Source organism: Spodoptera frugiperda, chromosome 25 (assembly GCF_023101765.2).
Source record: "Spodoptera frugiperda isolate SF20-4 chromosome 25, AGI-APGP_CSIRO_Sfru_2.0, whole genome shotgun sequence".
Lineage (NCBI taxonomy): Eukaryota > Metazoa > Arthropoda > Insecta > Lepidoptera > Noctuidae > Spodoptera > Spodoptera frugiperda.
The window spans coordinates 2,888,733-2,911,930 of NC_064236.1; the positions used below are offsets into that span (position 1 = coordinate 2,888,733).

A 23,198-nucleotide genomic window follows, 5' to 3' on the forward strand; every position below is an offset into this window, starting at 1 on the left:
CAGTAGGTATGGGGCTAATAAGCAGATGGGCCACCTGATGGTAAGCGATCAGGGCCATCAATGGATATACCAATACCTACTGTACAAGTCATAAGTACGTTGTTAGCTTTTACAAAAGAGTACATACGCCGTTTGCTTGAATATTCAAATACTGTAACGTTGTATGGGTTCGAAAAAAAATATATATATAAGGGTATAGTTTAAGGCTAAAGCGGACGAACGTTTAACGTAGCAGCATCATTTGCGAAGCAGAAACCGCACAATTTTCTATATGTTTTTTAATCTTACCTAGTTAAACAGGGCAGTGAGTTATGCACATGTAAGTTAATACTGGCGACACGCATCATGGCTTTCGTCCGAGGGATGAGTCGAGGCGCAAAGTATGAGTCGACGCGCAACACTCCCGACAGTTGTTCCGCCGACACACCAGCTACTGATTTTCCATCCGTGTACTCTGGCTGCTCGTCAATTACCTAGAAAATAAGGTTTTTTTTTAATAAAAAAACATCGGAGAATTGGTAAATAAAAATCAGAAATAAGATAGTAATCATGTGATGACGACTGATAAAGGAGAGTAGAAAATGAGAGTAACTTATACCTAATAAAATGATGTCCAAAATCGAATAAGATAGGGAAACTCAAACAAATCCTACCAAAAGTAATGACAAACATCGCACGCGCAATGTGGGTTTTGAATAGCGCCATCTACTGGCACAACGTGGCGATTTTGTAAGTGCCAGTACAGTTCTTGTGCTCACTAGATGCACTTTATTTATTTGAAGTTAAAGTATTATAGTTATAATGTAATTCATCTTACCACGGGATCACTGCGTGGTAGGAACCGTTTCGACACAAACTCGTAAGGCGCAGGGGGCGACTCGACGTTTTCACATACGCGGAACCGCCACATTATTGCGAACACCGCTTCTGTACGATTACAAAACATATAATATTATAAATTAATTCTTAAAAAAGGTATTAGATCGCCGCTCTGATTTGGTTCGAAGTAAATTGAGTAGCCAAACATGTGCTATCGACTTTTCTATGTAAGATTTAAAGTTATCTGAATAACTATATTTTCTATAGCATTAAACGGAATCCAAAATGGTGTTTTTTAGTGTTACCAAATCGGATTGAATAATCATTTTTTGTGTTGGATAGTAAGTACATTTTATCGAGGCAGGCGAGCCAAACAATACGAGTAAAGCTGCGCGGGAGGTGGAATCTCTTACCGGGTGGACTGACTGGCAGATTGAGCTCCCTCGGTTCCCCAACGGGTATCTTGAAGTACGTGTGCGACTCCCACTTTGCCAACATACCGTTGTACAGTTCCAGCACACAATTTGTTTCTGTCTCCTAGAAAACAAGTTAGCACAACATTAGTACAAAGAGTAGAAACACCATAGGAAGTGCGGTTACCACATTATCAATAATAATCCTTTAGTGGGGATATTACGTAATTTTCATTTTATAACAATGTAGAAGTGTGTGTTACATCAAAAAGTCTGAGACTTTGCCATACGTGAGTGACGGATAAGACTTAATGTAACGTTAAACGATAAGATGCGCATGCGCAATTTAAGTCAGAATTGTCAAATCTGTCTCAAATCTTGAATAAACACAGTACAATTCCGTGGGCTTGATTTTAAATCAAATAAGCGTCTCGTCCGGTCTCACTACAGATAGTCACAAAAAATAACGCTCTTATTTAAAATATATGATGTTATAATTATTATAATTATGATGTTTATAGATTACCTGTCCTGGTAACGGGAAGGCGACGAGCCTGATGATAGCCCTGGGGTGCGGGTAGCGCCACGACACCGCACTGCCGTACAGCATCACTTGGTACGCCATCGGCAGCTGACCACCGCTCAAGATCTTAAAGGCTCCGCTCCTGTTGATAGACCGATGCCATTGTTTTAATAGTATTTCTGATTTTATGACCTATTATGTCTATTATAAATCAAGTTGGAATTTGTTAAGGAGACTATATTTTTGGGTATCACACTAGATGACAGACTACAATGGGAGCCCCACATAAAAGCACTTTCGGGGAGACTAAGCTCAGCTGCTTATGCAGTCAGACAAATTAGGCAGCTAACGGATGTAAATACAGCAAGGCTTGTTTATTTTAGCTATTTTCACAGCATAATGTCTTACGGCATTTTGCTGTGGGGTCGAGCCGCGGATGTAGAATCAATTTTTATTTTGCAAAAGCGAGCTATTCGAGCAATATATAACTTGCCCCGTCGCGAATCTTTGAGAGAACTGTTTAAAACTATAAATATTCTTACAGTGCCTTCTCAATTCATTTACGAAAATATTATGTACGTAAGAAAAAAACAATTATTGTTTGAAAAAAGAAGCGACAGACACAATTTTAATACGAGAGACTACTCACTACTGGAAAGAGTGTGCTTACGACCCTTTCCAGCAGGTCTGGATTCATGGTCTCCGTTAGGGGGAGAACCCATGGACGGAGTTTACCCATCACCAGACGGTACGGTCTTCCCCAAGGATCCCTGTCCAGCCCCTCGAGGAGTTCGCTCCAGGACCGAGACTTGGCATCTGCAATGGCACGTTGGAGTGCCATAGTTGCCTCCCTGTATGCTCTATAGGCTCTGGTTGTTTGCTCTTCGGTAGCGCGCGGTTGTCGTCTGCGACGGGTGCGCTGGAACTGGCGTCGGTATCTAAGACAGGCAGAGCGTAGTTGTGCAATGTCTTCCGACCACCAGTAGGCCGCTGCAGGACGCAGGCTGCACCTGATTCGGGGCATAGAGGCGTCACAAATTGACACCATTTTGTCCCTAAACCAGACCGTCTCCCTTTGCGGATCGGGCGACATTCCTTGGGAAGTACCTTCAGGCCAGGCGACAACGTTGGCAGCTGCGATGAGCATATCTTGATCGAGCTTTTTGAGGGCCCATCGTCGTGCCGGTGGGTTACAATTTGGACGACTTCGACCATCGGTGAGACTGGTTGCTACGTCAAACACGATGTGTCGATGGTCGGAAAGTGTGACAATTTCCTCAGCCTCTCCAATCCACTATCCTAGAGGCAAGAGAAGGAGTCGCCCATGTGAGGTCTACAATTGACTCCCTTTGCCACCTGACGCATGTGGCAACAGACCCCCGATTTAATAATCGGAGGTCGAGTGAAGCCGCCCAGTCCTGTACTGCGTGACCCCTTGGCCTGTCCCGGGTATTACCCCATGCTCTAGAGTGGGCATTAAAATCTCCCAGGACTAATACCGGACGGGGTGAGCATTTGCACCGGATGCAGTTCGCAATTGACAACATTTCAAGACTGATACGACATGGAAACAAAAATATCATTTCTTTATTTTCGTATCCTGAGTTCAAATATATTTATGTCATATTTATTTTATTTTTTATTTTTGAGAAAAATAATTAAAATCACAAAACATGTGGTGACGTCATATAAACGGCAGAATGCAGTCGTTACCTTTGCCTTAGCAACCATGGTTTCAGATGAAAACATGAAGTGTCAATGTTTAATGTCACTTGAAGCTGTAACTTGAATATATTTACATTTGGATTTGTTGATAAGGATTTTAGGTTCATGGTCGACTTCTGACGGTCAGTCGATCCCGGTTATTTTTTTTTTTTCAATTTTCTGTTTGATTTTATTGTGAAAATAACAAAATAATCTAAAATAGAATTGGAAATTCTGATTGAACACAGTGACGACAACTTGATAACATCGCTTTTGTGAATAATTGTAAAATGTAAAACACAAAAATTAAATATTTTTTTGAAAGAACTGTCAAAAAAATTTCAACACAATATTAAAATAAATATATATTGAGAACTGAATTAAAATACTTAACTTTCGTGTTTCTTGTGTGTGCGTGTTTTATAAGGTCGTGGTTCATAGTTTTAACTTTTTTACCAAAATTAAAGATGGACGAGGAGAAACCCCCCGACCCCGCGATAAGTCCTTTGAATATTCCCCGATTTTAACCGTTACACTTCCTCAAACTTACTCTGCCAACCAACATGCAGTAGGAAGAGACCAGCAGTCTCGGACCCCTCCTATCTCTCGCAACAACCCCCCGAAGCTTGCAAAAAGTATCAATAGCAGGCATTGTTACTCGTTTCGTTTCTCAAGTTAGGCAATTTCAAGCAAATTTTGGCTAAGTCAAGGAAGTTGTTCAAAAAGAAAAAGAGACAAGGATGGCAGAGATTTTGTGGTTCACTGAGTCCATCCACTCCAATAGCTACAGTTTGGCAGAGAGTAAAAAATTTTAGGAACTCCACCAAACCTCCCACTATCTCATTACCCGAATGTCTGAGTAACAAATTTCTTAATAATATTGCTCCAGTATATGTTCCTAGTGAAGATGAATGTTGCCCGGGATCCTGGGATGAGGAAACTCATGACCCGCTGGATGCGAAATTCACACCAGAAGAGTTTCAAACGGTACTCGAACATGTAAAGGCTTCAGCACCTGGGATTGATGGGTTCCCTTACTCTTTCCTTACTAAAGCAGGTGCTAAAACAAAACAATATTACCTTGACTGGGCCAATGTTTGCTTTACTTCAGGTTATGTTCCCCCTACTTGGAAGGTTCAGGTTATTATACCGCTGTTAAAAGCTGGCAAGGATCCTGGTAATCATGCGTCTTACAGACCTATTGCCTTATCGTCCATACTCATTAAAACTCTCGAACATCTTGTAAAAAACCGCCTTGAATGGTTGGTTGAAAATCGGAGGCTGCTTCCGGCGACTCAGTTTGGCTTCAGGAAAGGTCTGGGTACGGCTGATAGTGTGGGTACCCTCACTTCAGCCATCCGACTAGCCCTTAGCAGGCAGGAGTCGTTGGTTGCAGTCTTTCTGGACATTTCAGCGGCCTATGATTCTGTTCTCTTACCCCTTCTCAGGCAGAAACTACAAAGGTTGAAAATCCCGAGTGGGATTTGCCGAATTATAAGCTGCATCCTCTCCTGAGGATAGCCCAGTACGGAAAACCTCCTGGAAAGGTTTACCTCAGGGGTCAGTCCTTAGTCCCATCATTTATAATATTTATACACATGATCTTCCCTCTTGTTTAAATCTTAATTGTAATGTACTTCAGCATGCTGACGATATCAGCATGCTGAAGAATAACCAACAGTTCTATAACAGATGATGCCCTCTCCATGAATGTCTCTTTGACCTCATTAAACCAATGGCTTCTGAATCACGGGTTATCTTTAAGCGCCCCAAAAAGCTCAGCTGTCATTTTTACCCGCAATCGTCGCACTCCGGATCTTCGGATAGAGATAGACGATCAGGCTATCCCAATCAAAGGCAGCGCTAGATTCTTGGGAGTTTATCTCGATTCAAGGATGTCTAGGGTGGAGCACATAAACGTTGTAGTTGCAAAATGTGAACGCTCAGTTTCGATACTCAGTGCTAGCTGGGGTATGGTGGGATGCTCACCCTTACTCATTAAAACTCATCTACAATGCATTGGTCAGAAGTGTGATGGACTATTGCTGCTCTCTTATTGCACCCTGCAATAAGGAAGCACTTAAAAAATTAGATTCCATCCAGGCCAAATGCCTTAGAATAATAATTATTGGAGTTATGAAATCATCCCCTATATATCCTCTTCAGGTTGAATGTGTAGAGCCTCCCCTCAACCTTCGAAGACAATACTTGGCAGACCGCTTCATCTCCAAAGTCCTCTCCCTCTCATCACATCCCCTACTTCCTATCTTAGATCAAATCTTTGTTTCATATAACTTCTCTTCCTACTGGAACAATAAAGCTGTTCCTCCCGTGATTGTTAGGTACAGGGAGCTTAAAAACCTCTCTGCACCAATCAATCAATATCCTGTGTTGCCGGGTTTTTCTTCCGCATATGAAATTATTCACTTCAGGCCAAAAGTGATCTTGGGGCTTGGCATCTCGAAAAGTTCCGTAGATGCTACGGGCGAGTTTAACCGTGCCCTGAGCAAATACTGGAGAGGTTGGAATATTTTTTACACAGACGCATCAAAATTGTCCCGAAACGGTACAGGAGGGGCGTGTATTTTCAGAACTCCAAGATTGCTCTCCTCTTCAAATGCCCCCCTGAGGCATCTGTCTTCACGGGTGAATGTGTTGGCATTTTGGAATCTGTAAAATTTATTAAAGCGCACAACCTCCAAAATTCGGTCATTTTGACTGACGCCCGTCTTCAATCTCTCAGCCAAGTTCAGCTCCATTCTCGCACCCACAACAGTTTAATTACGGAAATAAAAAGTTTACTCTTCTCCTGCTACAGGGATGGCCTTAATATTGAAATTGCATGGATCCCTGGCCACTCTGGCATATGTGGTAATGAGTGTGCAGATACGTTGGCAAAGTTTGCGGCCACGAACGACGTTGAACGGCATAATTATGTTGTGTATGGGTATGATATACGGGCAGACACCAAACACAAACTTTTCAAATCTTGGTCTGCAGTTTGGGCAGGCTCCTCCAAACAGAAAGGTGTTTATTACGCTACCATCCAGCCCGACATCCGGCGGAAACCTTGGTTGCTAAGTTCACGAGACTTTCCCGACACACTGTTTCGTCCTTGTGCAGAATCAGACTTGGCCACTGCAGCAGTCCAGTCTTCCTTCGTAAGATCCGCGTGCGTGACAATTCGTTGTGCGAATGTGGTTTCGGTGAGGGTACTCTGGACCACATTATCTTTTCTTGCCAATTGAATTCCCAGTCTTTCGACCTTTACAATTCTCTCTCCAAATACAAATCCCCCTCCCTATTAATTTCCACTCCCTTCTTACTTATTTTTCTCCTAAATTAATTAAGTTAATGTCTAAATTTATTAATGAAAATAATATTAAAATATGACATCTAAAACTACCACAAAGTTATAATTCGACGGTTCACAATATACCGTTACCACTCGACACTGGCAGAATAGTCGACAACTTTGTATTGGAGACTCGGTTGCCATAAAGATGAAAAAAAAAATCACATTCGAAATCGACGACTGGACGACCCTGATCCGAGCAGACTGGACATCTTACAATCTGGGATGTACACTCCCTAGCCTTGTGTGCCCCACCGCAGGTGTAGCTGAGTGCTCCGGTCCGTCGCACTAGTGCACCTACTCCGAACGTGACCTAGTTCGAAGTAACGGTAACACATCATGCGACGTGGCTCCAGTACCTCAACTCTAACTGACGTCCAACCCAGTGGCATGCGCTTGTCAGATGCCAGTTTTTTCATAGCTGCCAGAGGACCCCGTACCCATACGTGTCCCAAAGAAGTCGGTGGTCGCCGGATTTCACCAATCTTGATGTCCTGAAGGGAACATCCACCGGCCCTCGCTATAGCTGTAACAACTTCTTCTGGAGTTATTGCGTCGTCCAGATCCATAACCCTTGCTTCTGCCATTTTAGTTGGCCGTCTTATCACGACCGGAAAGCCAGCAAGGACCTCTCTCATACGATTAGCAAGGTTATCGGCTTTAGAGGCTGAGTCGTCGCACGATTCCACCATCAGCAGCACGTTTCTCTCGCAATAAGTCAGTGGTAATACCCAATTCAGCAATATTGATTTGCCTCCTTGCTATAGACATTACTTCTCCTAGACTGATATTGGCTCTCTCATTCACGCATATTGAAATCGCTGCGGAAGTAGGAACCTTCGGTAGTTTAACCTGCTGCTTTTTCTGCGTAGGGCGTGGTTGACCAGATAAATTTATATAAATATATAAATTAGCAGGTTGCGACGGTTTTACTTTTTTGGCCTTACGGCCTACCACTAGCGACCAGGTTTCCTGGGGGGCTGTATTCCCAATTTGCCTATTTGGTACCGAAATAACAGATGTAGATACCGCTGGCGACTCTGACACAGCTAGTGTAGAAGCTTGGCCTTTCTTCTTTTTCTTATTCTGTTTCCTCCTATTGGCTTTCGCCTCCGTCTGGACTGGAGGAGAAACCGCAGTTGTCCCGGCGTCCGAGGCAAGAGGCGGGCGTAGCCTCCTCTCTGGCAACAACCTATCCTCTAGAGCAGCCAACTTTGCGTCCATCATGCCACCTATCTCTATGGCAATGGACCATCGTAGCTGAGCCACAGTATCCGGTGCTAAGCCACCTAACCCTGAGGCTGGAGCTTGTCTTTGGTTTTTCTCCTTGCTGAGAGAGCGCGTTAAGCTGGTTTTTTAGCTCTACGACTGCTTCCTTGAGGCAAGCTATTTGTTGCTCGCAAGTCTGCGTTCTCCTTGGTTAGCTTCTCCAAGGAGTTTTTATCTACACCAGGCAAGTTTTCAGCTGAAGCCTGGTCAGACGTAGCCGTCGTCCGAGTACGTTTAGGTGCACGTGTAGAAACTGTCGACTTTTGAGAGACAGCTGACATTTGCGAGCAGTCTGACTCGCCACTGTCGCTTATTGCACCTCCCATTGGTGTAGCTGGTCGTTTAAAATATGACCGAGTCATCAACCCTTTCGAAACCGAACATGATCTGTCCTTGCTCGAAATTACTTTTTCCACCTCCTTATCAGCAATTTTTGTAAGTTTAGTTTTATTTAATTCCATGTGAGTCCAACGAGTGTGGGGGAAGAAAAGGTCCGCCTAGGGGGTGTCCCCTGTCCCTAGGTAAGTATGCATTTAGTACCCAACTAGAGGGTCCACAGGTACCCTAGCAAAAATCACTATTTTTCAATATTTTCAATTAGGGGTTCAACCCCCCCTATTATTTTTTTTGTCGATAAAATTAAATGTAGTACTCAGCCTTAACGGGTTAGAAGTCCCACCCCTATCACATTGTATAAGAGCCGAAGTTTAGCGTTGGCGATAGAGTTACGCCCAGAAGCACAAGATGATCAGATAATAGAATGGATACATTTCGGAAAGTAGGAGCCAGCGGAAATTGACTCCGTTTGGCAGAGAATAGACAAGCCTGGGTTTTGGTAGCGTTGAACTTGACCAAGTTGGCGTCACCCCAATCGGAGACCGCCTCCAAGGACGAGTTCAACCGTTCGACCATGGATTCTCTTAGAGACTGGATCTGTGTTCCGCTAGTCCGCGCATCGGACACATACCTTTCAACAACTGTGCTGTCATCTGCATACCCAAAGATACCGGGCTTAAGCAGGTCGTTGATGTGCAGCAAAAAGAGCGTTGCTAAAAGTACTGACCCCTGATACCTGGCGTTGATACCAAATTGGTCAGACGAGCAGCCATTAATGACTACTCGGATTGACCGATCCCTCAGGAAGTCTGCAATCCATCTGCACAGATCAGCGGGAAGTCCATACGCAGGAAGCTTGCCGATAAGGCTGTTGTGCCAAACCCTGTCAAAGGCCTTCGATATATCGAGTGAGACCGCTATTGCCTCCCCTTGCTTCTCGATGGCCTCGCTCCAAATGTGGGTGGCATACGCAAGAAGGTCCCCAGTGGATCGGTCGGTCTTTTTCCGTCCCGTCCAGAAGTTAGCTACAAGAACAGTATAATCAACTGCCTCATGTACCCAGGGCGCACCACGGGGAGGTCTTCTGGCATCGCGCCCTGACCTCCCCTTCCCTAGTGTGACGTCAAATTTTATATATTTTTTTTTATTTCATTTCCGAAATTTGTTTTATTTCAATATTTTTTTTAATAAAATTAACATAACTAGACATGAGTTTTTCAATAATTGAAATGTGACGTCACAAAATTTAAGACCCCTTCCACCCACTCGTCACATAATGTCACACTTCGTCGACCCCGTCCCTCCCCCTTAACATGTGACGTAATTAATGGATGGCGTGATAGATAGAGTAATAAAGAGTACTTACCTAAGATCATCTTTGTAGAAATGGTCACAGGGTTCAGTCTCCGGAGCCGAGTGCATGGAAGACTGAGAAGTTACGAACACACCGCGATGCGTCGCCGACTCTGCTGAAGGATACATGCTCAAGCTCACGTTAGCTGGCACCTGCAGGAGTAAATGTGCAATAATAATTAGTCATCAGATAATATAAATAATTAAAACATTCGGTCACATGTGTTAGAGCAGTTGGGAATAATTATTAAAACATAGCCGTAACAATGGGTATACTATGTTGAACAAACAAACTAGTATCAGCGGGGTCCTCCCCGCCGGAGGTGTTGCGAGGAGCCCCAGCAACCCAAGTATGCTGTATGGTAAAATAGTCATTTATATTTAAAGAAAATAAACCATATTACGTGTCCCTAAAAGTTATTTACCAATAACACACAATAAAAATAAGGATTAGAACGGCCGGCTACTTGAGTTGTGTCGACCAAGCGCTCAAGAGATGCGTTATTCGGCTGAGTTTACTCGTTGAATACACTGTGTTTATGTGCGCTATTAGCTATTGTGAGTTTTTATTGTTTTCTCCGAAGTATTGAGGTAAGTTTGAATATGAATTTGTTTTAATCTGTCTTGAAATTTTATCATGAGCGCCATTTTACTAAAGGGAGATTATTTTTAGTAGAAATATTACTCAATCAATTTGTTGTTGAGTTTTAGTTTATTATACCGAATCATACCGATCCCTTATTATACATATTTTTTTTGAAAGAACTATTTGTTAGCTACAGGAATAACGTTCTGTTGTTGCGAATATTTGCGAAATTCTTATAACTTTTTTATTTTCAGTTTGCCTTCACAAATATCTCGTAAAAAGAGTGGACACGAACACAGACTTAATAAATCGGTTACTAATTACATCAGACCCCTACATTGCAAGCTTACGTGCTGCTCCCAAAACTAGATGTAGCCAAATAACTCCTGAAGTCTGTGAACTTTTACAAATGAGTGCTCTTGACATTGAACACGAAGAAATTCAGTCAGAAAATTCAGATTCTGATACTAATAGCGACTTTGAAGAATTTCAGTATTCTGACTGAATTTCTTCCTGTTTAAGGTCTTCATGGTACTTCTGATTTGAAGTTTTGATATTATTTTATTTTTTTAGTTTTTTTATACATATATTTAAATATATGCTGTGTTATATGTTAATAATATGGTTACAATATGTCTGAAACTTTGACAATGACTTTAAATTTCATTCAATACATTTTATCTCGTAGTAAAGGAGAAGGGGACTTTTGGGCCCAGCTGTTAACTAGTTGAAATGTATATGAAAAAGCCGTCATATTTTTCTAAAGGAAATCACAAAATATATATAGTACCTTGTTTCTATCTGGGAAGCGAGAAAACTTAAATTAAGTTATAAAACATGAATGATTATTTAAGCATTTATGTATGCGTATACGGACTCTGTGATTTAAATAATGCCTTGAAGCAACACTTTTGTCTGACATCAGTCAGTCACCGATTGACAGATGACACTCGTTCGTTGTGTTTCGTTCTGAGTGCGCACGTATTTTCCATGTTTTATTGTTTAACCCCACAACCTCGGCTTTATAAAGAACTTTTGACGGATCTTGCATCTCTAAATTACCTGACTCTCTATTTTGAACAACTGTTTAAGCCTATCAATCGGATATTGACGACATGGATCGCTGTGTAAATTGTACCATTGCGACTGGTCGCAGTAACTCTATTGGCAGAAGAGTCTTGGAAGATGAGGCGATTTTATCAGTTATTCGTCAGTTGGGAAAGACACCAAGAAAATATACGTACCCCGACCGAGAATTGTGTAGGGACACAATTCTTAGATGACATTCTCCTAATTATTGAAGATGAATAATACATATTTTATACTAATATTGGTGTTTTATTTATATATCCTCCTGTCTCTTTTTTAGTTTTTAAAAGGTTAGTGCCTACTGCTTCTAAGGGCCTATGCACACCACGTTTTTAAACGCGCCGTCGACGCGCGTGTGTAGCGATACAGACACGCGTGTGTAGCGATGCGGAAGCGATGCAAACGCGCGTGTTTATCGATAACACACGCGTTTGCAAAACGCGCGTCGACGGCGCGTTTAAAAAACGTGGTGTGCATAGGCCCTAAGTGCAGAATATTGAATGTAAAAACTTGTCTTCGACTGTAGCGACTGTTCGGGGCGCTGGAGAGCCAAACGTGTCAGATTTTCGACACGTAATACACGCTCCATGCTTAAAACCATAACACAACCAAAACTATTAAAAAGTATTTCGTAAAAAACACAAATAACTGCAATGTTAATATAACCTCACTTTTACTACATTAGATACATATAACTTGATTCCTGGATAGCCAAATTTTACTAAATTTTCAGTGAGGCCTTGTTATTATATCCTCTTACAAATAAGGCTAGTTTGATTCAGTTCACACCTGGGCCCAGGAATGTATGGAGAAGTTCCCTTCTCCTTTGTACAGTTTGGGTTCAATACTTTTGTCCCTTTAGATTATGGAAATTACGCACTGTGTGGCGGCGCCTAAAACACTGCGCCCTCCCCCCCCCCTAACCCCCTAAACACTTGAAACCCTGAAATAAGCACTGGACGATGCCTACCGCCACAGGTAGCTGATGGATGTTATATAGATCACCATAAAATATAATTACCTCTTGAATATTAGCCAGCTCTCTGTAAGATCTTTCCAGCCGTTGAACAGTGGCCATTTCGGAAGGTCGGAGATCCACAGTGACGTCATCGAGCTCCACACTAATCCTCACGGTTGGTTCCCGCATAGAATGGCAACCTTCTGCACGACGCCATGCTTCCCAACAAGCTTCTAGTTCCAAACTGTAAAAGTTATTCGATAATAATTACCAGTGGTATTTTAGTTAGAGGAGTAGATGTAACACATCAACATGCACGTGGAAAATATCGAATACAAAAACATCGATCCCTGAAAATCGATTAAAGAGTTGGTAACCTCGTCTAGTGTAGAACTATACACACATATTTTATACGCACCCCAACATCAGAGGTTGCAGGATGACATGTCGCCGGTCCGCAGGCGGGCCGGCCGCCACCAGCAGAGCGGTGACGAGTCCGCGCGCGTTCATTCTCTCGGGACGAGTACTGGCTGAGATCTGCAGGGAGAAGCTGTCCCAGCCCACTATCCCCTCAAATCCACACGCTGAGATCTGGCTCGTCTGGATCGTTACACTCTCCATGCCAGCCGATACTGGTGATAAAATTAATGGTATTCATATGAGATGCATTTAATCATTTTGACATTTTGTTTATAATGATGAACGTCTATGCCAATTTTCTAACGTCTATGAAATAATTTCGTAGATTTTGACCGGACTAAAAATGATGTGGGTTGCTATCAGTAAAACGTCGTGCAGTATAAATTTGTATTAAGTGGCAACTTACAAAATTTCTTTTTAACTTCGTATAGTAATGGTATGTCAGGATGTGGTAAAGGTTGTGGTAGCGGAGACCGGGTGTTTAGATTCGAAGCCACCTGGAAACAAAACGCATTGCATTAAAAGTACATCTAGCCTATAAATAATATTGGAGTAGCTGTTTATAATATTAAAACAGCCACTTTTTACAAATATAGAGTATAAATATATAAGAATGCGCAAGCGCATTTTATTTTCGATCCCGAGAAAATAGCCCGGTCTTAATGAGGAGCGTCGCACTTGCGACCATATAGTATTAAAAGCAATAAAGTACTAGTAGCCTTGCTAATACTATAATTGCAAAATTTGTGAATTTGTGTGAATTTTTGTTACTCAATGTCACAAAACGACTGAAGATATCAAGATGAAATTTGGATCAGGCATATAGGCCTATAATGGTCTGAAATAACACATAATGTATATTTTATTCAACGGTAACGCGATCGAAACCGCGAGCAGAAACTAGTAAATAATAAATTTAGTATACTTACAAGCGACACTATATCTCGCAACCTCCTGAGGTTGTCGGTGCTCACTTCGAGCTGCACGGGCCGCTCGATGTCCAAGCGGATGGAACCTCGCGTACTCGCACCGGACCCACCCGACATGCCTACACACATACATTGGTATTGTAAGTTTCTGGTATTATTATCGCACATTTTTCATCAACAACCAGCACATAAGCCCCCCCCCCCATTTTAAGGGGTGAAAATCATCCAATGACTTCTCCCTGCTTTTTCCAGTCGGAGGCCTTTGTACGACCCGCCAAAACGCCGGTTAGCTCACAACGTTAGAGATGGAAGTTTAAGATGTTGTTCAAATAGAGAACGCTGCGGGCCGGTCTCTGTTAAATTTGTGATTCCTCTGTCATCTTTTACGATACTCACGGAAAGAGGAGTGGTGGACAAATGTATTCTACTCAGTCATCACTACACAATAAACACAACCCTAAAAACGTAGAATAGTAACGTATGTTCACTTACTGCCTATAGGAGCCACGACCTTGAAGGTGGCGAGTGCGGGGGGGATTTCAGTCACCGGGTCAACCACGCCCTTCGCAGTGGACAGCAACACGGAGTTCCAATGTCCTTGCACGTCTGTCATACCCAGTGCTACGCCCGCGTTGAACAACGATAGCTGTTGTAGAAGATAAATGTCATGTTTAAGGCAGTTTTGCGCAGACGCAAGGTTAAAAAGAAATTTCCAAACGCCATTATTATTACTAGTAGCACATATTACTGTAAAAATATTGGCCAGAATTACCTGTAAAGTCTTCTGCGTTTTCCTCTTCCAGTAGTAAACGTTCGGCTGGAACAGCGTGGCTTGGATGAGCGGCACATTGCCCTCGTACTCTCGCGCTTGAGTCTTCTCATGCTGTAAGTAAATCATGTATATGTCACCGGAAAATAACAAGATCCGTAAGTTTATAAATTTACTATGAAGTTTATAAACTTTCGTAGGATTCTAAACGGGAGATAAATTGTAATATTTTACGTCCACATTTTCGTAAATGACAATGCCAGATCCTACCCCACTTAATTTCATCATTGTACAAGAAATGTAAATTAATCAAAATTATGCAATGAAAATAAGTCCCTTGGTTACTTAATTATTATTCTGATAAAGGTGCGAATAAAAATTAGGAAATAAAAAGAATTTAAAAAACCCAAAGCCTATTTCCTGTAGTACGCTTGCACAAGGAACAAAACGAGTCATTCAATAAAAAAAAGATTTATTAATGTAATGTGTACGGATTTTAATATGAATTTGGTTTTAATAATATATTTTTTTAATATATATTTAATAATAATTATAACCCGTTAAGGCTGAGTACTACATCTAATTTTATCGACAAAAAACATAATATGGGGTTGAACCCCTAATTGAAAATATTGAAAAATAGTGATTTTTTCGGTAAAAATAATTCACAAATGCGTGCGTTTTTTCTCACCAAAACATTATCAAACATATGAAAAAAGTAATGAATTAGTTAGCCAAGGTTATTAGCTACCGTTTGTTGACATTTTTTTGTTTCTACGACGCATACAACCTTTGATATCAAAAAAAGTAAAAAAAATATTAAAATAGCCATAACTTTTAGGGGAGGGATTCGACCATTTCGACTCCCGACTTTTGTCGATAAAATTAGGTGTAGAACTCAGCCTTAACGGGTTAGAAGTCTCGCCCCTATCACATTGTATATTTAATAATAATTATTTTTTTTATAATATATATTATAATGAATGCATATTCTAATTATTATTTTGTGTTTGAACGTTAGTGATTAGATGTAACGAAGCGTCACTGGCGTGCGTGCGTTGTTATATCCATAATGAATTAAAAGTAGGATTACTAAAGGTGATATTGGCGATGACATTCCTACCTTTCATAGCTAAACACCCTATGATAGCATTGTAATAATATAAAGCACTTAATTTAATTATTTCTACCATTATAACTGCAATTAACCTAAACTGGTAACTAACCTACCGCAAGGTCTAAAGGCTTTTAATCATATTTTTAGTTATCACTAATAGAGCAGACATAGAATGCTACATTTGGCATGCCTGTACACTATATGTTTTTGGTGGGGCAAAGCTCTATAAAGATTCTGGCATTGTCATTTATCAATTTCCGACGTCATACGGTAAATTTACGACCAATCACAGAAACTCAGTGAGACAGGCGAGAGATTATCTTGTTACATATGTATAATTCTTCTGTAAGTGTGTATGTCACTGAACTTCTTTAAACGACTGGACCGATTTTGATGAAATTTTTTGTGTGTGTTCAAGGTTGGAATATGGTTTAGATTCACAATTTTGTCCGCTGGACAATGTTATTTTTAATTTTTTTTTTTTAATTTTAATTAATTTTTAATTTATTAGTAGTTGTTCAAATTAAATACGTGTAGACAGGACAACGCTTGTCGGGTCCGCTAGTGTATGTATAAATAAAGTATAGATACATAACAGAAGTATGATGTTAGCAATTCCCCCTTCCCAATCTTCCTAACCCCCGATAATCCTTAAATTCCTAACCCTCCAAAAAGCCTGCAACGCACTTGTAAAGTTGTAACGCCTCTGGTGTTTCAAGTGTCCATGGGCGGCGATTGTTTACCATCAGGTGAACCGACTCGTTTACCAGCTTATTCTGTAAAAAAAAGTTACCTGCGTGTGAAGCATCGTCGCTCCGATGTCCACGTCTCGCATCATCTCGGTGATACTGCGACTGTGCACTGGTGACACGAGATTCTTTTCATCATCTTCTTTTTCAACCTCCTACAACCAATGTACGATTTTCTTATTATAAAGCTGTAAATACAGACATAGAGACACACATATCACATCTACAGCCCTTCATAGTCCATTGTTGAACAATGGGCTTCCTCTTTTGTTAGAATCTCCACACTTCACCACATATCACCAAAGAGGGGGGAGGGGGACAGAAAATGCTTACAAAACCTTAAGTGATTAATGGATGCCCCTAAAATTGTAGTAAAATGGATGAATTACATTACTTTAACTTGTGTTCCGTATTAAACAAATATTAATTGAATTGTGACTGTGAGATAGATCCCAATCTGAAATAACATGCAGGTTACATTTTAATGGTTGCTAGTGTAACATAAATACATTATACAACGCTTTACCTGTTTTGGGGTCGGTGTTTCGGGCACCACCATTTTAACGGAGGGTGGTTTGAGATCTATCACCTCGGGGCTGCCGTCATCTGCCACGTACAGCGAGAGGTCCACGACGCCCATCGTCACGAACACTTCCAGAAAATTCGCCGCATCCTCCCTGAGAATAACCGTGATAATTGCATAAAACTTGACTAGTGAGGGAGAGCTTTAAAACCATATTATGATTGTTTTGAGACGAACTTAAATCGACTAAGTATTGGTAGCGTAAGATTAGTTCATGAAACCGTTAAAATTTTTAGCACGATTGGTAATGTAATCTGCTGTAGCCTTTTTATGGGATAGGACGGTACACAAACTGGTTTCAATCCGGTCAAGCTGCCTCATTCGCGCCGAACCATGACTCTCCACGTATAAAGAAGCCTATAAGAAGCCAAAAACAGTAGGAACACATGACTCACGTTTCTACAAAGGCAACGGAGACGGACTTTTTGACGTGCTCCTCTTCAGTCATCTTGGTCTTAGAGGAGGAGGCTGTGGTCTCCACGCCAGAGTCGTAAGTCGTGTGACAGGTTTCAGTGGACGGTTTAATCGCTGGAAACATAAAGATATACGATACAGCTGTGAGATAGATAGTCTTCGCATTTAAAACGTAGTATATATGTACCTATAAGTAATTGAATTCGATCATCATGGTAATGAGGCCATCCATAAATTACGTCACACGAATTTCTTGATTTTTGACCCTCTCCCCCGTCCTTGTTACAATTGGTCACATTTGTAAAACCCCCCTTCCCTAGTGTGACGCCACATTTTATACATTTACATCTAGAATTTTTTGAGTTGTTAGATAATAGTTTCAATTTTACATGTAGATTTTTTTGAGTTTTTACATAATAGTTTCAAGTTCGTGTTTTAACAGTTAGATTATTATTATAGTTAAATTGTAACGTCACGAAATTTAAGACCCCCCGTCCCCTTGTCACACAAAGTCATACTTCTTAGACCCCCCCCCCCCTCCCTCCCCCCCATTACCGTGTGACGTAATTAATAGATGGCCCCTATTGATAAGCCTTTTAGAAACTGAGGGATAGTGTGTGACTTATGCTTTCTGTTAACACAAGACATTATTGTACTTCAAGGAGGAGGAAATTGAAAACCAAATATTACTTAGGATGTTCTCTAGGATAACAGGTTCGTCGAGGACCATAGGTGCGAAGTTGAGCTGGCTGGATATGATGTTCGCGTACGGGCAGATGCTCTCCTTGTCCACTGACTTCCGGGTACGACCGAAAAGGCCGCCCATCCTTAAAATTTAAACAATTGACAGTTACAATTAATCTAAAATGCTCAATTGTAAGTGATCTTTCAAAATCAGAGAACTTGCATGTAATGCATGATGTATTTCGCTGGCGGTTAAGTATAGACCAGGTTATGTCCTAAAACTGCGATCATACAGATAGAGGGGTCGCCCAAAAGGGGCCAAGTCAAGACAAACTTTCGCGCAGTTCAGTTTGAGAGAGAATCAATAAAAATTAGATTATTCTTTGTAAAAAACTACGAACCAACTCCTTTCCTGTTCCAAGGCGATGTCATAGACGAATTCTTGGTGTAGGTTTTTGAAGAGAACGACCTGATCCACACTGATCTCTATACTGCAGTCCGACACCAGATTCAGCTCGACAGCTGGACCGCAGGCCAACATGCCGCCGATGTACATAGCCGGAGCTAGCACACAGCTAAGCTCGACACTGCAAGTAGCATTATATAGAGTTAAAACAATTTACATTATACACAATTAAAGTAGAAATAATATTCACATTTATTGATACGAGTAAAGGTATAATATGTGAAATACTCACGAGTGTAATATGGGAACGATTTGTGGTATCTTCGTACGTAGGCTCCATTTTAGCGCAGGGTTCTCATTAGTTATGCCTTTTGTGTTGTCTAAGACCGTCTGTTGATAAATACAATCAAAGTAATGAGCCTTCATCAATATAACTGATGTTGTATATGAAAATCTACTAAAATTCGTAAAGAAACCCTGTCTGGTAGGACTAATGCCATTTAGGCAGCGCAGCGCAGAGGACTATAAAGCGGGTTCCAAAGTGCGTAGATCTCCCCCTAATCCCCCTTGGTAGCGGAGTCTCCAGACTTAAATGGTTAAAGAAGTAGAAGAGTTGTGATCTTCCACTTTCCGTTCCGTCTTTGGACGACATGATATTTTGGAACGACAGAAATATACGACGGCATACCATAAAACAGTCAGTAGCGAGAGATCGTCGCATTAATCTAAGACACGAGGGTACGGCATACGACGTGACGTCACGCACTCCACTAGCGGGAGTCGCGCTGTCGGAACTTAGGTCTTAATGAAGAGGATTAGGACCAGACGAAACTCAGACCAACATGACAACACTCCATTACCACCTTGAGACTCCTAATGCAGTTGTAATAAAAAACCGCTTACCTCGGCGAGCATTATAGCTCTGAACTTTGTAGATTGTATGGAGACTTCTTTGATGATAACTTCGTACTGCCGGCCCTCGAACCCACCACTGCCTGCTAGCCAGCCACCATCGGGGGCCGCGTTAACCATTCGCCTTGAATATAATTATTAATAATACTTATTTTAATAATTTGTATAATAAAAGCTGTTAATCATAATTGATTAATGCTCATTAATGAAAACTGGCTATTCGCACTGATAAGCTTCTATTGATCGTGCCTGATGTCGATGATTCCAGTCTTTCCCGTTCTCGAGGGAAACTAGGAAAATCCTCTCTTAAAACTTTTCTACACTCCCCAAGACATGCTAAGTGTAACGACTATATCGCACATAAAATATTATCACGTATAAAGATAGGGCAAGCATAGACAGGATTACTGATTAATTAATGTGCATATGATAGCACGTATAACATAGTATATAAGCCTTTACTGTGTACCAAATAAATCAGACCAAAACCATCTCGTGTCTCAATTACTCCCTTGCCAACCACTGGCAAATTGGTGACCCCGAGTGGCAAAACAATTGTGTTTTCCGACGAAGAACAGCCAGCATGAATCCATCCTGTAAATCAAGCAGCAACCAGCAAGAAGTTTTGGAGATAGCAGCTGGAACCGCCACCTTATCCCGCATTCCGGAATTTTGGAAAGATCAACCAAGACTGTGGTTTACGCAATTTGAAGCAGTAGTAGCACCGCAGAAACAAGGAGATGATTACAAATACTATACAGTCGTCGCCAAGTTATCAAAAGAAGAAATACTACAGGTTAGTGACCTTATTACCTGCCCACCGCCAACAGAAAAATAATTTCAGCTTCATAGACATTTCAAATCCAGCTAATTTCCAAGAATTCTCTCTTAGTGCTACCCTACACCAGTAGATTCGGCTGTGCCTAGTCGGTAAATCAGTTAGTCAGTCAGTCCTTCATTCAGTCAGTAAGTCAGTTGCCCATTCACACCGTCAGTCAGTCATTCACGCCGTCAATCACTAATCTACGCCGTCAGTCAGTCATTCACACCGTCAGTCAGTCATTCACGCCGTCAGTCATTCATTCACGCCGACCGTCAGTAATTGACCCCCCCCCCCCTTGGTGATATGTGGTGAGATTTTAGATTAACCCCCCCCCACCCCCAACCAACATCACGTGTATTTTTTTAATACAGAAAATAAGTATGAGTGGGTTAAGATTTTGTAGGTAATACAAGTACCTAAAAATATCATCTAAATTGGTTTAAGTTCAGAAATGCATAATCATAATTTATTATATGGGGAAATGAAAAATCCTACACTACACCCCGTTTTAAGGTCTAAAAAACACGCGTTCGGTGAAAAAATAAATACACGTGATATTTTATAAAGCCCCCCGTCCCCTCTTGTGATGTTTCGTGATTTTTGTCGAACCCCCCCTCCCCTAATTGAGTCTCACGTGATTAATGGACGTCCCCTTACCACCATTTGTATTTGTAATTTAATATAATTGTAGTAATAGATTATCTTAAGGCTATGATTATACTATTATAAGGTAAATGTTACTTGAACGTGAAATGTATGTAACTCTTTTTGTGTACGAATTTCGAATAAATTTCATTTCATTTCAAAAATTTCATTTCATTTCATATAGTATTGCTTATGATTTTATACATACCGGCAGATGGGATTGTCTGGATGCGGAGTAATATTTATCGCACCGATCTGAAATTTTAATTTTATTACATTTACATTTTATTCGTGGATAAAGATAAAATTAGTCGTTGCTTGAACCTGGGGTTGAATTTGCATGTCGAAGGATGAATATCTATGATGAGGATGGAAGACGACATACTACATATTATGCCTACTTCAAGTCATCTGGAATGGTATAACTAGCTTTTTCCAATATAATCTACTAGCTAACTAACTAACTATGATTATATCTATACTATAATCTACTAACTATCCCCCCCCCCCCATTATAGTCCCCATGACTAACTGTCTAACTTTTCTTAAAAGAGTAACAAACCTAATACATACATACAAAAGTATATCCTAACAAACTTTCGTATTGTAGTATTAGTAGAATATCGATACTCACATAAATAATGATGGTGTCATCAAAGGGTTTCTCTTTGCCCACATCCTCGCCGGCAACGACAAGTCTAATGCCGCCGGCAATCAGATAGATGTACGGCCATTGCCAATCCGACAGTCTGTAAATACACAACATATATACAAGACATATATTTTTATATATGAACCAATATCGGCATGGCATGGTAAGCCTACTATAACCTAAATTACACAGTTCCACAAATACAAGTATCATGAGTGCATTGCCATACCTATACTAAACAAGTAAACCAAACACCGCTGTAAGGCATCATTCCATAAAATAAACGCCGTCGTCGCGTCTGCGCACGCTGCTCATGATGAAGAGCCCCTCTGTGACCCAAAACCAGTAGAGCTTATCTTCATGAATAATACACGTTTTATTCATGAATTAACTAAAAGTCATGGTTAACTCGTGAGATAACCACGACTTTTAGTTAATTATTATGTCTCACGATAGTTATCATAGAAATACCTACAGTTTCCAGTTTCGGATTTACAGTAGCACGGAGAGTGGTATTGAGCCCGGTTTATAGTAATAAAATTAACCCATACAATATGAGCTGTATTTAGCCGTGTTAGATGACTACATTTCTACCTATCCGTTCGGGAAACCAAAGCAACGTGTAATAAAAGTAGAGCAGGTACCTGCTCTCAGTCTCCGCCCTTAAGGGACAAAATGCTATTGGTGCCAGCTCGCTGATCAAAGTAATGCTGTTGTCTATAACACTCGGCTGTACTAATGCCTCTAACGGGGCCAGAGTGGCGAACACCTCCCACGTCGTGCCCAGGGCCTGCAACAAATAAACAACACAAAGAGGTTCAGGCTCGGAGTTCGTTCTTTGGTTCCTAACATTATAAAGCCGCAATACAATACATAGAATAAACATTTAATTTTAATAAAGTAATAATTAAATTATTAAACAACACAGCTTTAAACAAATTGAAATATTTATTTCATAAAACTTAAACAATATAAAATACCCCCTTGTAATACAGTTTCCCTTTAGTTTCCTAGATGGCGCTGCCGCTGTTTAATGTCGCTTTTCTCTCTCTAGATGGCATCAGTAGTTAAATTAGAAACCCCGCGTTTAGTTATGTCCGCGAGCCTACTCTTAAGCATTCCAAAGATTGGATATTGGAGTTATACTCGTATACAATCTTTCAATTCAATACTTGATATTTTTTAAAGAAGAGCTGAACACGGCCCCTTGTTCAGCTCTTCTTATTTTACTTGTTGTTGCATTGTCCTCTATGATTAGGAAAACAGTTGTAGTCTCGGCTTTAGTCCGTGGCGTCACACATAATTTTAAAGATTAAAAGCTTAAATTTCTGAACGCAGCCATGCACATTGGCAACACTGCGTCTGCAACACTAAACTTCATTCGGATTTTATGTCACGTAACGGCGTCACGTTTTTCCAAATTTTTAGTTAAAATAAGTGTTTCTAAAACTGTAATATGGGAAAGATAAAGTCGGAGTCAAGATCTAAACTGCTGGAGAAATTGAAGAAACTTGAAAAGCTTATAGTAGGAACTTTTGAGCTCCGATTCGAGCGATGATGGTATGAAAATGGCCGGCCTTTCATCTTTTGCAAGTTTGCAACAAAGTTTATAGCTTCGCTATGCAGCAAAACATTTAACGCTACACCGTTTAAAGAACGTGTGTTTTTACTTTTGTGCCTGTGCGTCTTG

The 23,198-nt window shown here is 40.8% G+C and overlaps 1 protein-coding gene across 3 annotated transcripts in view; it reads right to left on the reverse strand.

The window, feature by feature from the left end:
• Positions 1–23,198, reverse strand: part of LOC118268317 (intermembrane lipid transfer protein VPS13B) — a 136,378-nt gene that overhangs the window by 44,795 nt on the left and 68,385 nt on the right. For all 3 annotated transcript variants that reach the window (XR_004783024.2, XM_050704327.1, XM_035582796.2), the window contains exons 32-52: positions 22,153–22,298; positions 21,491–21,605; positions 21,065–21,111; positions 19,380–19,512; positions 18,769–18,866; positions 18,472–18,657; positions 18,077–18,213; positions 17,368–17,500; positions 16,916–17,066; positions 16,434–16,544; positions 14,527–14,637; positions 14,247–14,400; positions 13,755–13,873; positions 13,232–13,322; positions 12,824–13,037; positions 12,469–12,649; positions 9,786–9,925; positions 1,759–1,897; positions 1,233–1,356; positions 818–927; positions 289–473 (exon numbers count right to left, since the gene is read on the reverse strand). Coding sequence is in view for 2 of the 3 variants with exons in the window: in XM_050704327.1 (XP_050560284.1) it covers positions 289–473; positions 818–927; positions 1,233–1,356; positions 1,759–1,897; positions 9,786–9,925; positions 12,469–12,649; positions 12,824–13,037; positions 13,232–13,322; positions 13,755–13,873; positions 14,247–14,400; positions 14,527–14,637; positions 16,434–16,544; positions 16,916–17,066; positions 17,368–17,500; positions 18,077–18,213; positions 18,472–18,657; positions 18,769–18,866; positions 19,380–19,512; positions 21,065–21,111; positions 21,491–21,605; positions 22,153–22,298 (2,825 nt within the window). In the remaining variant the exon portion in view is untranslated. The remainder of the gene's footprint in view (positions 1–288; positions 474–817; positions 928–1,232; positions 1,357–1,758; positions 1,898–9,785; positions 9,926–12,468; positions 12,650–12,823; positions 13,038–13,231; positions 13,323–13,754; positions 13,874–14,246; positions 14,401–14,526; positions 14,638–16,433; positions 16,545–16,915; positions 17,067–17,367; positions 17,501–18,076; positions 18,214–18,471; positions 18,658–18,768; positions 18,867–19,379; positions 19,513–21,064; positions 21,112–21,490; positions 21,606–22,152; positions 22,299–23,198) is intronic.